General features: G+C 40.2%; 1 protein-coding gene across 1 annotated transcript in view; it reads left to right on the top strand.

Moving 5' to 3' along the window:
- The first annotated feature begins 405 nt into the window (after positions 1 to 405).
- The window catches only part of LOC124619488 (malate dehydrogenase, cytoplasmic), a 30,366-nt gene continuing 14,012 nt past the window's right edge, over positions 406 to 16,759 (top strand). Inside the window, exons 1-3 of the mRNA XM_047145902.1 lie at positions 406 to 566; positions 819 to 1,113; positions 12,556 to 12,935. Of these exons, the coding sequence (XP_047001858.1) occupies positions 564 to 566; positions 819 to 1,113; positions 12,556 to 12,935 (678 nt within the window). The 5' untranslated portion in view covers positions 406 to 563. The remainder of the gene's footprint in view (positions 567 to 818; positions 1,114 to 12,555; positions 12,936 to 16,759) is intronic.

Here is a 16,759-nt window from a genome sequence, read left to right as displayed (position 1 = left end):
CAGAGTGACATCATGGGGAAGTGTCACCGCGATGAACTATAGGAGTACGAATGCGGTGAACTCGTGATCTATGTATGAAACTGATGTTTTGGGCTTGTTAATATGGCGGACATCGGTTACAACGAGTCGCACGAGAAGTCGGCCACGGTTTCAAGTTTGTGACGTAAAGCTACCTCCCCTCTTTTTTTACCTCCGTGTTGTGAACCCGACTTTGAAGTTCCGTATGCGATGACCCCTGGGGAGTGAATCGATCTTGAAAAGCTCACGTCTACTTTCGTGACGTCTCAATTTGTGGCATAATACAGTGACGTAGTTTTACCATGACATATAGAAAAAGGTATATTTTTAAGATAAGTGTATGTAAAAGTGGAGATGCACATGTTTACTCTTAGCAACAAGTGATATTTACAAATACGCAAACACTCGGACTACGAATAATGTCTGTGGTAGCCAACTTGTAACATCTATGCATAGTAAAAAAGAAGGAAATCTGACCAGCTGTGTGTAATCTTTGTGGGGAGGTTGTTTTATACGTGGTGTTCCAGTGTGTGAAAATTTTTACGATGGTAATGTTATTTATAACATTTGATTGAATGCAGTGGTATCGTTAATAATACATACCAAAGTTTGCCGTTGTTAATTATGTTGAACTGTTCATTTATTCGTGGTTTCAGCATTGACCTAATGACCTTCATGGCATTAACTTTAAATAAAATGTTATATAGGTTGTAGAATTTCGCTCGTTATAACGTAGTTCAGTTAACATTTAATACCTAGTAAAATATGTTGACTGATGGAGGATACTGATTTGTTGATAGGCTGAACCAATTCGTGTGGTTGTTACTGGGGCAGCCGGACAGATCGCATATTCGCTACTGTATCAGATTGGCAGTGGCGAAGTATTCGGCAAGGATCAACCACTTATCCTTCATCTTTTGGATATTCCACCCATGATGTCAGTATTAGAAGGCGTCGTCATGGAAATAGCTGATTGCGCTCTTCCTCTCGTGAAGGAGGTAGTACCCACAGCGGATCCAGCTGTCGCATTCAAAGATGTGGAAGCGGCTTTTCTTGTAGGTGCTATGCCACGTAAAGAGGGCATGGAGCGGAAAGGTGGGTGAAACCCGTTTGACACTGCATTTCATGGTTGTGTGTGAGGCTTCGAAGTGTGCAGCTAGCTATAAACCAATATTAAAGCTTAGCATAATGAATAAGTAGTCGATAGGGAGTTCACAAGGTTTCCTTCTTGCGTACGCATTAATTTCTGCTCAGTGATAACGACTGTTGTGGCATTTATTGAAACAATAAACTAATTAAAGCAAAACCAGATGCTGAACTTAGTGACACACACACACACACACACACACACACACACACACACACACACACACACACAAAATGTACGAAGGGGTGCTTAAGAGTTGCCAGAGGTGTGACAATTTGCAGCATTTACATAGACATCGTGTCAGCTGATTGGTTCCATGTTCTATGACTCAACTAGAGTGTACTGTAATTATGATGTGACCAACTGGTTCAGAGAGTAATGTTTTGCTTAGTTTTAAGGAAACATGCTGATGATTTATGTGAATGTCTTGCAAATATATTTATTGCAAATTTGGGTAAAAATTAAATTTTGGACCCCCCTTTCATTTTTCAGTATGATACTGTCACCCCAAACTAAGTTAGACTCTGGTTGTGCCACAGTTTCATGCCAACAAAGATTTTGAAGGGGGTAGGGGAGGTGGGGCTGCTCCAATATCACACTTCAACCCAAATTTGTTCTAGTTAGTTTTATTTGAAAACCATGCAGTTTTTAATGTTGATTTTGAAATTTTTTTAGTAGAAATGTTACTTGTCAGAAAGTTTTCAATCTTTTTACAGATGAGTATTTCACTCTTTTGGTATTTGTTCCAAGTTATCAGGGAAACTGGAGCAAAGATAAAGACACAGGTCTCATACAGAGTTCTCACATCTATACTTTTACTCTGGAAGTTACATTAGGGGGTGTGATAAAAATTGCATAATATTGCCTATAACTAGACCTAGAGTGCCACCTCCGCCTACTCATTGTGTGAATGATGTACACGATAGACAAATACTAGACTTTGTTTGAATTTCGTCCATTGCCTCCCACCCCTCATTTATGTTCAGAGTTATATGTAGGAGAAAGTAATATGTTGCTGGATTCTTCTTGAGAAGTGCACTATTGAAATAGTGACAGTGAGATTTTCCATAATGCAAAATGCTTTGTGCATAGTGTCTAATACTGAAATTTGATGGGCATCAGAGTTAGTACTCTTCCTTGACTGAAGTTAAGAATAGAAGTGTTGCACAGGGCAAATTTTCTCCCCTGACCTTAAATTTGCAGTCAACCAGTTTTGAGACGCCAATAGGAAGATACTTCCTGGCAGATTAAAACTGTGTGCCGGACCGAGACTCAAACTCGGGACCATTGCCTTTCGCAGGCAAGTGCTCTACCGACTGAGCTACCCAAGCACGACTCATGGCCCGTCCTCACAGCTTTAATTCCGCCAGTACCTCATCTCCTACCTTCCAAACTTCACAGAAGCGAACCTTGCAGAACTAGCACTCCTGGAAGAAAGGATATTGCGGAGACATGGCTTAGCCACAGCCTGGGAGATGTTTATAGAATGAAATTTTCACTCTACAGCGGAGTGTGTGCTGATATGAAACTTCCCAAGTTCGAGTCTTGGTCCGTCACACAGTTTTGACCTGCCAGGAAGTTTCATATCAGCGCACACTCCGCTGTAGAGTGAAAATTTCATTCTAGAAATAGGAAGGTAGTTTTTGGTAATGAAAGAGATGCAAGAAAAGGTCTTTCAAGTTGTGAAACTGAAATCTTTTGATATTATTTAGAGTCCGTTGTGTGCTCTCAGCCATTTCTTGGACTATGTAATGTAGACCAAGATCATGGTTACATTGGGCCACAGTAGTGTAATTTAAATTGCAGCAACTGGTGCATGATGTTCACTGTTTTCACAAATGACCCATCCTGATATTGTGGCTGTATAGGAAAGTGAGTAAAGTTGCAGCCAACCATCTTTTATGTTGTTGCCGTTAGTCGTGTCTATGTCTAAATACATACTTCGTAAACCAGCATATGGTGTGTGGCAGAGGGTAGCTTGTACAGTTTCGAGTCATTTCCTTTGTTCTTCCACTTGCAGATAGTGAGGGGAAAAATGACTGTGTGTACCTGCATATGAGCTCTAATTTCTCTTACCTTCACGGTCGTTACGTGAAATGTTTGTTGGCAGCAGTGGAATTGTTCTTCGGTCAGTTTCTCGCTCTTGCGGCTATTTACTCCGGTTCCCCAACTCATTGGCTCCTACATTGGTTGCTTCCGCCGCCGCGGGCAGCTGGCATCTGGGCCATCTGCACTAGACACTTCTGTGTCGTGCTATCCACGCAGGCGCTGTGATCGCTGGTCCTACACGTGAGTTGTATTGCTTTTTTATTTACAGTGTTATTCAGTTCATTTCTGTCTGGAACTTTCCCCAAAGTTAGCATTTTTTTTTCCAGTCCCATGTGTGTGTTTGATGTGGGTGTGATCCCCAATGACTGACTGGCCTGACCGCCACACACATTTTCATAATTGTGTGAGTACACCACTTTCCACAACTTACGCTTTCTTTTTAGTATGTCTACCCCATAGTATTTGGATATTACCAGCCCCTGCCCTTGTTCTCAGTGGGTGGCACCTGGAGATGAAACTTCGAACTTCAAAAGTGGTTCTGGAATAAATTTACAAAACTTGCATCACCTGAAGTGGAATGTTATTGTATAAATATGTCTCTTAGTTGTGGGTTTTTGCCTGATCAAATATTTTCTACCTCAAAAAAAATTTGTACCTACTGAGATCACCTTGTGCTGTATTTGTCTCCCTGTGATAGGATAGAGAAAATTCTACCAATTAGTAGACCTGAGTGAACAACTATCGATGCATTTCTTTTACTGGGTTGCTGCCCACAACTGACGGTGAGGCAGCTTTAACAAACCGTCAGATTGACAAATAATCTTGAAGCCCATACTCTGTTTACTTAACATTGAGACCTCCCCACCCCCTCGTCCCATACGTACCTCAGTGTAGCTATGGGAAAACACTGCTATAGGCCTTGAAATGCAAGTTCTCATGTTCGATCCAGTGAAAGTACTGCAAGAGGCGGCTGTTGGGAGGGAGAGAGGGAGGGAGTAGAGATGATTGTGTGTCAGGAGGCACTTGACCAGTTCACTCCTTGCCATTTTTTCTCAGAAGGATGATGGTCTCCTGTTGCCATCAGTAGGTGCAGTGAAAGATGATTCAAAATTGTTTATTTCCATAAGCTACAATCAGTGACTAGACTCGCTGTTGACACTGGCTGCCGATGCCTGTCGAGGTTCCTCATCGTAAGTGGCATTCAATCTGCTCAAGGTAACTGATGCTGCACTCACTTTTCCTGACCAGATACTGCTACGCTGGTTGGCTGCATGTGGTAGCAGCAGCGCTGGCTGTATTGTGATCCCGTGGCACGTGTGTTGGACTTGTACACAGCGATTTGGGAGGTGCTCTTTTCCCTCCCACTCACTGCCATTCACTAGCATCTGTTGAGCCACAATGATGGTTTCCATGTAGTACGACAGTCTTGGCCTGCTGTTCAGGTAGACCCTGGTTAGTCCGCCGAAATATCAGGCCTGCTGATGTACTGGATACGATGGGGAGGACCCCTGGTTCCACCCATCTGTGACAGTGGCAGGCTGTGGTATTGAACTCTGTGATAGGTGATTATGGTTATGTGGCCATTTCTCCCAGTGGTGGCTGTCATTACTCAGTATTGTGCAGGAAATCTATAACAGACTTGTGCCAGACATCAGTTTACCACAATCAGGGGATCTAGTGTAAGTGTTATGTATGCCATTGGTCCGCCTGACCGACTATCTTACAAGCTAAAATGCTGTAGAGTTTATGGAGCAAAGTAAAGGCTAATATTTACCCAACATCACTTGTCATGACTGCATAGGTCTTGCTATTATGAAGGTGTCAGCAGTTCTCGTGCTTACTTATTGAGTTTGTTGTAGTTAAGGACTGGTTCGTAAATGCTCTTGGCCTGCCTTGTTGGATTAGCAATAGAGTTTCTTTCATGCTGCAACAAAGGTGTCCTGATCCTGGCCCGATGCTGTGCTGTACTACATTTCTGTTGAGGTCCGCTGTCTGTCTCTCAACAAGCACTGCTGTTGTTTTCCCAGACCCACTCTCAGTGGTGAAACGTTATTCTTCCTGCCTGCCTCATGGCAACACCACCATAATGTAATCTCTGCCTGGGCTTCGAAGATTTCATCTGTTTTGTTGCCTTGTATAAAGTTAGCATGCAGCAGTACATAATGAGCTTTGTGACACTTCACCTCCCAACAAGCATTCTGTTGCTTCCAAATCACCAACAAACAGAATGCTTACTGAAATTTCACAGAAAGAGCAAGTTTTCAGCTCGAAATTATCATTTGTAACTTCTGAATAAAACAATGTTGATGATGATTGAAAGGATACAGCTGATACTCTGTTTAATTTCGTAATCCTTAGACCTTTCTACCAAAAGATCAATGCTGTTGTGCATCAAAGGAATTGTTGCAGCCATTTAAGAGAGGACATACCAGTGATACCTCACTGCCATATATTTCACTGAAGCATTTGTGTTTAACAAGTGCCCCACCTTCAGAATAAGTAAATGTCACACAGAAGGTGCCAGACTATATTTTGAGACTCAGAAGCTAATAGCATACAATGTAATTGTATGTGAAGGAACACCACAACTTTAGCTTTGTATCATGACAGCACCGGGACTTCACAAAATCTTCAACCAAATGCACGAGCACATGAGCAAGAATAATTATAGATGTATTCTCAAAACATTTAACCGTGTTTGGTTTGAAGGTATATCCTGCCAGTGGCAGGAAAGTACTATTATATTCATTTTAAAATGATGGGGTAATGAGTCTTATGAATAAATTATTTAAAGTAAATAAGTGGATATTCAGTGGATTGTTGGTCCCTTGAATTGATAGTCAATCATAGTCACCATTGTTTCTGGCATACTTGCTCATTGTTGGCCATTTAGTATATTAAGTCAGTAATTCTAGGGGCTTTGTCCACTCTCAACACCTAGTTGCCATATTTTTTCTATCTAGAAAAGCTGTATGACACTACTTGGCACCACCACATGCTGTCTGCCATATAAGGCTGCCTAATGAGCATAAAACAAAAACTTTTCTCTCTTTCGCAACCCAGTGAGCACAATCTTCAATAACTTAAAGGTACAACAGAACAGGGTGCCTCACGTATCTGAACAGATGTTTAGATCAACAATAGCTTCACAGCAGATGTATCATAAGCACTGACAGTGAAACAAGACTTACATTATTTGCAGCAGCTAGAAATATGGTGGTGGGTTCAACAATGTTCCCACATAAAGACATACCCGAAAGAACATGTACATCAGCAGATGAAAACTTAATAAATGAAATTGCCATGTGCTGGGCAGATGCATGACACAAATCAGCTCTATTGGATGTGAGGAGCCATGGAGGTCTAAATATAGATTTTGATCACTTTCTGTTCTGGGCATGAGTGAGGGCTGGGATCTCCAGTGCAGTGCAGGGAACATGACACACTATGCCTAAATTAGATAACAGTACCAGGAGAGAATAACAAGAATATTCAAAAGTGCTGAATGTAATAACATTGAATATCAGCTGGAAATAGATGCAGCAGAGACTGCAGCAAGTGGAATGCTAGGAAGGGAAGTAAGACATAAAAGATCTCTGTGGATTGATGCTGAATGTGAAATAGTAATGGAGAAAAGAATGAGGCATATAAGAGGACACTACAATCACAGTGTACAAGGATGGTGGAAGATTATAAAGGAGGAGAATTGAAAAGAGGGCCCATTAAAGAAGAAAGGGAGAGTGGATGAAAACAAAAATTGAAGAAATGGATCTTCTGAGGAGTAAGTATGAGGCAAGAAAATTTTACAGATAAGTAAAGGCAGCAAGGAAATCCTTTAGTGGTAAAACAAGCCATATAAAAATAAAATAGGAATAATTTTAAGTGAGGGAAAAGAGATGTGTGAAAGATAATGCAGACACTTTGACAAATTTCTCAGACAGCATAGATCCACCAAACTTGCTGAGAAGAAACTGAAAAACAAGACAGCAGCAACAGACCATATTCCAGCAGAGATACTTAAGCAAGGAGGTAGCAAATTCGAATGGATCTTAAAGACAACTGTTTTAGTATGGGAAGAGGAGAAAAGTGCCCCAGCAGTGAAAAGAAGGAATTATATGCTCCATGTACAAAAAAGGGTATATTTTAGAACGTGGGAACTGTGGAGGGATCATATTACTTATATTGTGATATAAAGTATTCTCAAATGTACAATTCAACCATCTCCTCCCAGTAATTCAGAGCAATCAGGGGATATCAACCTGAATTTCTCCCAGGAAAGTCAGTTGTAGATCAGATCTATACGCAAAGGCAAATCCTAGAGAAGACAATAGAATTCTACATCGGTACAAATCCTCTCTTTATATGCTGTAAAGCGGCACATGATTTATAGAGAACAATTATTTTGTGCCTTGGCTGAGTTGGGAATCCCTAGTAAATTGGTAAGACTAGTGAGAATGACAGCAAGTGATACATGGAAAAAGCATAAGAACTGGAAGAATCATATCTGATACATTAAACACTGAAGATATGGTACTTTTCTCAAATGGCATCCTGAATGCCATGGGTCAAGGAGTCAGGTAGATGCAGTATTTTTCAATTTCCAAAAAGCAGTTGACTTGGCACCACACACATGCATTTTATCGAAAGTATGATCATATGGGGTATCGAATGAAATATGTGACTGGATTGAGGATTTCTTGGTAGGGGGGATGCATCATGTTATCTTGGATGGAGAGTCGCTGCCAGATGTAGAAGTAACTTTGGATGTACCCCAGGGAAGTGTGTTGGGCCCCATACTTTTCATGTTGTATTTTATTGATCTTGCAGACAATATTAATAGTAACCTCAGACTTTTCACAGATAATGCAGTTATCTATAAAGAGTACTGTCTGAATGAAGCTGTACAAATATTCAGTCAGACCTTTGTAAGATTTAAAAGTGGTGTAGTGATAGGCAGCTTGCTTTAAATGTTCAAAAATGTAAACTTGGGCACTTCACAAAAATGAAAAAGCATAATATACTATGAATGTAATGTTAGTGAGTCACAGTCGGAATCTGTTAACTTGCGCAGATACTTGGGTGTAACACTTAGTAGCGACATGAAGTGGTATGATCACACAGGGTCAGTCAGGGTTAAAGCAGGTAGCAGACTTCAGTTTATTGGTAGAACACTAGGGAAATACAACCAGTCTACAAAATAATTAGCTTACAAATCACTCATTGGACCCATCCTGAAAATTGCTGAAGTTTGTGGGACCTGAACCAAATAGCAGTAGCACGGAACATGGAACGTACACATAGGATGGCACGAATGGTCACAGGTTTGTTTGAACCCTGAGAGAGTATCACTGTGATGTTGAAAGAACTGAGCTGGCAGTCTCTTGAAGACAGACTTAAAATATCCCAAGAAAGTTTACTAATGAAGTTTCAATAACCAGCTATAAATGACTCCAGGTATATACTACAAACCCCTACATTTCACTCCCATAGTGATTGTGATGACAAGATTAAATTAATTACAGAACACACAATATTTAAACAATCATTTTTCCTGTACTCCATATGTGAATGGAATGGGAAAGAGCCCCAGTAACTGGTACAATGGGATGTACCCTCTACTAAGCATGTGATAGTGGTTCAGAGTATAGATGTAGATGTAGCTGAGGGAATCCTGTGTGACTAGTAAATACTTCCATTGATGGCATGCAATTTAGTTGCAATGCTTGTTTTCAGATGTTAGATGGGATTATGAGGAAAGTGTCTGTCATTACAGACACATTTCCTCATGTTGAATACACCATGTATCTCTGAATCAGAGATGACTTCAAATGCACAATGGTCCCCCATTGTTCAATTAAAGACTGCAGGAAAGCACACATTCTAAGTTTATTTTGAAAACTTGTGAATGGTTCTAGAGTGAAATTTTCACTCTACAGTAGTGTGTGTGCTGATATGAAACTTCCTGGCAGATTAAAACTGTGTGCCGGATCGAGACTCGACGTCAGGACCTATTGCCTTTCACGGGCAAGTGTTCTACCGACTGAGCTACCCAAGCACGACTCACGCCCCGTCCTCACAGCTTTAATTCCGCCAGTACCTTGCCTGCGAAAGGCAAAGGTCCCGAGTTCGAGTCTCGGTCCGGCACACAGTTTTAATCTGCCAGGAAGTTTCTTATGAATGGTTATTTTATTACTGGTAACTGAAGGAAACAATAAAAGTGCTGGTACACAAAAAAAAATCAGGTAAAGACCTCCCTTAGTCAGATACAGATTTCCACTGTCATGGTTGTCGTGCATTTCTTTCCATAGTAGGTCATCTTCATGCCCAACTGTTGTCCTGGATGGCATGTCGAAATAAACAGGAGCCTTGGTCAGCATTTACGATTTGCCCTAAGAAATAAGCATGTTACTTTCTCAGTCTTATAATGCGTCTCTGATACTCGACCAACTTCCCCACATAGAATGCTGGAAGATGCTGAGCAAGGGCTGTTGGACATCGTAGCAGACGTCCATTGTATCGCATCATCCTTGTGCACCTCCTAGAGCTGGATTTAAATTGGACCCCACATTCCTGTGCAAAATAACATGCTTAATTTTGTATGACATCGCAGGAAACTGCAGTTTCTCCTTTACATTTCTCACACAGAAATGCCACCACTTACATTTCATTATTTATGCAATGTCCTCTCTGTTGGCCACTTAAAGCTTTCTTGGTAGACTTCGCATTTCTTAGATGTACAGGGTGATTCAAAAAGAATACCACAACTTTAAAAATGTGTATTTAATGAAAGAAACATAATATAACCTTCTGTTATACATCATTACAAAGAGTATTTAAAAAGGTTTTTTTTCACTCAAAAACAAGTTCAGAGATGTTCAATATGGCCCCCTCCAGACACACGACCAATATCAACCCGATACTCCAACTCGTTCCACACTCTCTGTAGCATATCAGGCGTAACAGTTTGGATAGCTGCTGTTATTTCTCGTTTCAAATCATCAATGGTGGCTGGGAGAGGTGGCCGAAACACCATATCCTTAACATACCCCCATAAGAAAAAATCGCAGGGGGTAAGACCAGGGCTTCTTGGAGGCCAGTGATGAAGTGCTCTGTCACGGGCTGCCTGGCGGTCGATCCATCGCCTCGGGTAGTTGACGTTCAGGTAGTTACGGACAGATAAGTGCCAATGTGGTGGCGCTCCATCCTGCTGAAATATGAATTGTTGTGCTTCTTGTTCGAGCTGAGGGAACAGCCAATTCTCTAACATCTCCAGATACTGTAGTCCAGTTACAGTAGCACCTTCGAAGAAAAAGGGACCAAAAACTTTATTGGCTGAAATGGAACAGAAAACGTTCACCTTAGGCGAGTCACGTTCATACTGAGTTGTTTCCCGCAGATTCTCAGTGCCCCATATACAGACATTGTGACGGTTGACTTTCCCGTTAGTGTGGAAAGTTGCTTCATCACTAAACACAATCTTTGAAACGAAAGATTCATCTGTTTCCATTTGAGCAAGGATAAAATCACAGAAATAGATTCTTTTAATCTTATCAGCTGCAGACAGTGCTTGAACCAATTTCAGACGATAAGGTTTCGTAACTAACCTTTTTCGTAGGACTCTCCATACAGTTGATTGTGGAACTTGCAGCTCTCTGCTAGCTCTGCGAGTCGATTTTCCTGGGCTGCGAACAAATGCTTGCTGGATGCGTGCTACATTTTCATCACTCGTTCTCGGCCGTCCAGAACTTTTCCCTTTGCACAAACACCCATCCTCTGTAAACTGTTTATACCAACGTTTAATATACCACCTATCAGGAGGTTTAACACCGTACTTCATTCGAAATGCACGCTGAACAACTGTCGTCGATTCCCTTCTGCCGTACTCAATAGCACAAAAAGCTTTCTGTTGAGCGGTCGCCATCTTAGCATCAACTGACGCTGACGCCTAGTCAACAGCGCCTCAAGCGAACAAATGTACAACTAAATGAAACTTTATAGCTCCCTTAATTCGCCGACAGATAGTGCTTAGCTCTGCCTTTTGTCGTTGCAGAGTTTTAAATTCCTAAAGTTGTGGTATTCTTTTTGAATCACCCTGTATTTTGTCCTCTTGCCACCTCCGAACATTGGCTTCTGTGACTCGATATTTCCTCATAGCCACACAGTTGTCTGTTGCTTCTGCATACTGAACAACCATGATTTTGAAATTCGTGATTCTGCTGAAACATTTAACGTTAAACAACATTGTTCCACATCATGATCCATTACGCACTTTACCGTACAGTTTAGATGTAGGATCCCAAAGTCAAACAACTGATAAAAATATTACCACAGCAAACACTTCCTGCTATTGTACAACAATGTTCAAAGTGCATGTGCAAGTATATGTTCAGGGTTAAAACGGTAATCATGGCAGCGATAAGAATTACAGCTTAATGAAAGCTCGAGGTTCTGTTTGGTAAAGAAAAGAAAAACTCCACATTTTATGCCATAAATGCAAGATGACCCCCTACTCCTGGACTTGAAATTTTGTGAAAAAAATCTCATCTTGGATTTAGAGATATATACTGTAGTCTTATATTTGTGATAGTGTAGATTAGTGTTAGTAAATCCTGAGTTCTTTAAAAAATCAAATTCTCATGTACAAAGATTCTATCTTCTGATTACTTTATAAACAACTTATTGTGTTGCATATTTTATGTAAAACATGTAAGTGAGAAAAAGTTCAAAAAAAGGTGTGAAATTATGCTTAAAATTTGTTGGAACTCTTGAAGTGCTCTCACTGTCAAATACTTGAGAATAAAGTCCGGATATTAACATGCAGTGTGTTATGCTGCCTCAAAACACACTGTTTCCAGCTGTGAAACTTGTCTTATTGCATTCAACTTTTAACATCGGATTGTACCTTTTAATGAATGGATTATTACAGCAGTTTAAATTTGGCCATAATTTCAAGAGATATTTAAAATCAAATTTTTATTGCCCTTGAAAGCCATTACATAGGCTGCAACTAACTAGTAGCAGGATCCAGGATAGTCACTTAGTAATAATACCTGGTGTCACGATGATATAACTCCTGAATTTACTTTATGTTTAACGCTTTACCCTATCAGTAGTTAGTAATAAGACAATGTGATCTAGTGAATGAAGGAGTTATTTTATCTTAAAAATTAAATGTGATCATTTCCTGAAACACGTTTTAAAAAGTGTTCCAAGGCTTTATATTATATAAGTGTAAAGACTGAAATTTCCTTAAAAATGTGATACCTGCACAGACTTAGTGTTAAATTATTTTTTTTTATTTTTTTTTATTTTATTTTTTTTCATTTTTTTTTTATTTTCAGATCTACTGTCTGCAAATGTGCGTATCTTCAAAGTACAGGGTGAAGCACTCGACAAATATGCCAAAAAGTCAGTTAAGGTGCTTGTGGTCGGTAATCCAGCTAACACTAACGCGTTAATCTGCTCAAAATATGCTCCAAGTATCCCACGCCAGAATTTCTCAGCTATGACAAGATTAGATCAAAACCGTGCAAAAGCCCAGATTGCAGCACGCCTTGGGATTGGTGTATCAGCTGTTCGCAATGTTATTATTTGGGGAAATCATTCATCCACACAGTTTCCTGATGCACGTAATGCCACAGCTGACATTGGAAAAGGTGCACCTGTGCCTGTCTATGAAGCTGTCAAAGACGATGCTTGGCTGCAAGGAGACTTTGTGACGGTAAGATTACTATTTTGACAGTTAGAGCTTGCTGTTATTTCTGGCTTTATATACAACAACAGCCTGCTGCACAGGATTAAAAGAGTTTAGATTTTCATTTATCATCCAGAATATGAAAGCTGTAAGTAGTTCGTGTTTTAAGGTATTTTTCAGTTAGTTTTGATTTTGTTAAAGACCCCCTTGAGCATATCCAGTATACAGTGAGATAAGTCATAGGATACGCTCTAAAATCATGTCAGACCACCTTATGCCCAGCACAGTGCAGCAACTTGCACCATGGACTTAGCAAGTTGTTGGAAGTCCCGTGCAAAAATATTGAGCCCTGCTGCCACTATAGCCTTGCATGATTGTGAAAGTGTTGCTGGAGTAGGATTTTGTGCACGAACTGACTTCTTGATTACGTCCCATGTTGGGTGGTCTGGGTGACCAAATCATTTGCTCAAATTGTCCAGAATGTTCAAACCAGTCGCAAAAAATTGTGGCCTGGTGACATGGCGTATTGTATCCATAAAAATTTCATTGTTGTTTGGGAATATAAAGTCCATGAGTGGCTGAAAATGGTCTCCAAATAGCCGAACATAACCATTTCCAGTCAGTGATAGGTTAAGTTGGACAAGAGAATTTAGTTCATTCCACCCAAAGACACCATTATGGGGCCACCACCAGCTTACACAGTGCCTTGTTGACAACTCAAGTCCATGGCTTCATGGGGTCCGCACCACAGCTCTTACCAATTGAAATTGGGACTCATTTGCCCAGGCCACAGTTTTCCAGTCTAGGGTCCAACTGATATTGTCATGAGCCCAGGAGAGACACTGCATGCAATGTCATGCTGTTAGCAAAGACACTCGATCTAGTTGTTTGCTGCCATAGCCCATTAATGCCAGATTTTGCCACACTGTCCTGATGGATATGTTTATCGTATGTCCCACATTGATTTCTATTGTTATGTCACATGGTCTTGCTTGCCTATTAGCACAGACAACTCTATGTAAACGTCTCTGCTCTGTCATTAAGTGAAGGCCATTGTCCGTGATGAGAGGTGGTGCCTGAAATTTGGTGTTCTCGGCACACATTTGACACTGGGTCTTAAGAATATTGAATTACTGGAATGTCTCGTGCATCCTAGCTCCAACTACCATTCCTGTCGTGTGGCCATTAACCACGTCAGAAATGTTTTCGCATGAATCAACTGAGTATACAAAGGACAGCTCTGCCAGTGCAATGCCCTTTTATACCCTGTGTGTGTGTGGTGCTACCACCATCTGTGTATTAGCATATCAGAATCCCATGACAACTGCATAACAAATACAGCACAATTGTAATACCTGGTGGCGGTACATCGATAGGGCTCTGATCCAAGTGAGTTGAACCTATTACCATCATTAAGCTTTGTTTAAACTTGTGTGAATAATTTTGGATGATTGCCTGCATCATTAATTACTGAGGCTCTCACAAAATCTTCATGTTAACTGTGAGAAATCTGGCACTGCCACCAGTGTATTAGTCAGTAATGAAGAAAACTTAACAGTTCTTGGCAAATGAATTCCATTTCTTATGGTTTTGTTATGGGTAGAGCATATTTAATTTTATATATATTCTGCCAAGATTTCGCTGGAACTGACACTCTATTAACTCGTTATACGAGGTGCGTGAGAAAAGTAATGAGACTAACAACACTGCGACCGATGCAATGCTGTGTTCTACTTGTGTAGGCAGATGTGGTTATCCCTACCAGATGCTCGCTCAAAGTTTCAGCTCTGTACAGCCATCACAGTATTTCTGAGAGAGTCATCAGTGAAATTCTGTTTTTGCTGTTATTACTAAAATGGAGCAGCAGAATTTAGAGCACCATTATGGAACCAAATTTTATGTTAAACTTGGGGAATGTGCAACTGTGACATTTGAAAAGTTGAAACAGGCCTGTGGGGGAACATTCCTTATCACTAGCACAAGTTTTTCAGTGGCACAAATCATTGTCGGAAGGCCAAGAATACTTGGGAGATGAACCTCCTTCAGGGAGATCTTCAATTTTAAAAACCAGCAAAAACATTGAATGTGTGTGTGTGCTCTTGAGATCAGGTAGACAACAATAAGGATGATGGGTAACCAGTTAAACGTAAATACTTCCACCATACATCAAATTTTGACTGAAATTTTGCACCTGCGAAACGTTTGTGCCAAAATGGTGCCGAAAAACTCGCAGCTGAGCAGAAGGACGGTTGAAGCAATGCATACATTGATCTTGAGAGGATTACCAGTGACCAAATGGTTCAATTGTGTAAGCACAGGTGATGAAACATGGATTTTTGAGTATGATTCTCAGACAAAGTGGCAACGTGAGGTGTGGCACACTGGAACATCTCCTTGACTGAACAAATCTCGAATGAGCAGATCAAAGATCATAACAATGTTGATTTGCTTTTTTGACAATGAGTACTGCACATAAAGAATTAGTTGCTCCAGAACAAACTGTCAACAAGTGTTTCACAATGAAGTCCTGGAAAGGCCCAAGAAAAGGGTGAATCGAGTGAGATCAGATATTGGAGCCAAGTGGATATTGTGTCATGATAACACCTCATGTCACGCAGCCACATCCACCACGGAATTTTTGGCCTCAAAAGGCATTCCTGTTGTTCCACATCCCTTCTGTTCGCCTGATCTGAGTCCTTGTGACATTTCCTTTTTCCAAAAATTGAACATTGTCTTAAAAGGACATCATTTTGGGGCTCTAGGGAACATTCAAAAGAATGTGGTTGGTTGACTGATAGATTTGTGAGAGGGGACCAAACAGCGAGGTTGTCAATCCCATTGGATGCGGGAAGGAAATCTGCTGTGCCCTTTCAAAGGAACCACCCTGGCATTTGCCTGAAGCAGTTTAGGAAAATTACTGAAAATCTAAATCAGGATGGCCAGACGCAGTTTTGAACCCTTGTTCCCCCAAAAAAGAATGTGACAGTCATGTTAAAGACCCTACCAGTTGAAGCTGTTCAGTACTGCTACTAAGTCTGGGAACAATGACTTCACTGGTTTATAGCTGCGGAAGGGAAACTTTGGTGGATAAAAAAATCAGTCTTATTACTTCTCTCACACACCTCATATTTATGTGACAAACTTGTTTCGGCAATTATTGCCGTGTTGAAACGATTCTGCAATGATGGTACAATTGTTTGTAATATTATATGTTAAAAGTACATTGCTTACGTCTATGTGAGTAGTTTGTTCTACAACTTATGCCACAATATATTGTGCTACATGAGTATATGTATATGTTAATGGTTGTTTTGTTTATGCTCCAGTATAGTATAATATTAAAGTATATGGCTTACATATACAGTATGTTAATAGTTTGCTTTATGTCCCTGATGTTACGATGTATGTCACCATATTGCTTCCTAGAGATTATTTTTGATTATCTCTGTTTTTGTATTATTGGTAATTTTTCTGTGTGTATTAATTGTATAGAAAGCCCCACCTATTTTTCTAAGTTAGAAAACTAAGTACACTGATAACCAGATTTATACAAATAATAAAAAATAAACAATAAAATAGCTCTCCTAATATATATTAGCCCCCCAGGAAGGAAAATTTGTTTCGTTCCATATAACCACCTTCTACACAGATACACATTAACAGGAAAAATAGAGATTATAAAGAAAATCCTTATACACAATGGGAAATATCTATCATCAAAGCATATGAGACATTAGAACTATTAAGGACACACCTTGTCACACAATTATTTTCAATTCTGGAATAAAATTTACAGACCGTATGATGAAGTAGCAATTGTCAATTGTAGACACAATTGCAGAAATATTAAT

Source organism: Schistocerca americana, chromosome 6 (assembly GCF_021461395.2).
Source record: "Schistocerca americana isolate TAMUIC-IGC-003095 chromosome 6, iqSchAmer2.1, whole genome shotgun sequence".
Taxonomy (NCBI): domain Eukaryota; kingdom Metazoa; phylum Arthropoda; class Insecta; order Orthoptera; family Acrididae; genus Schistocerca; species Schistocerca americana.
This window is presented reverse-complemented; position numbering and strand designations above follow the sequence as displayed.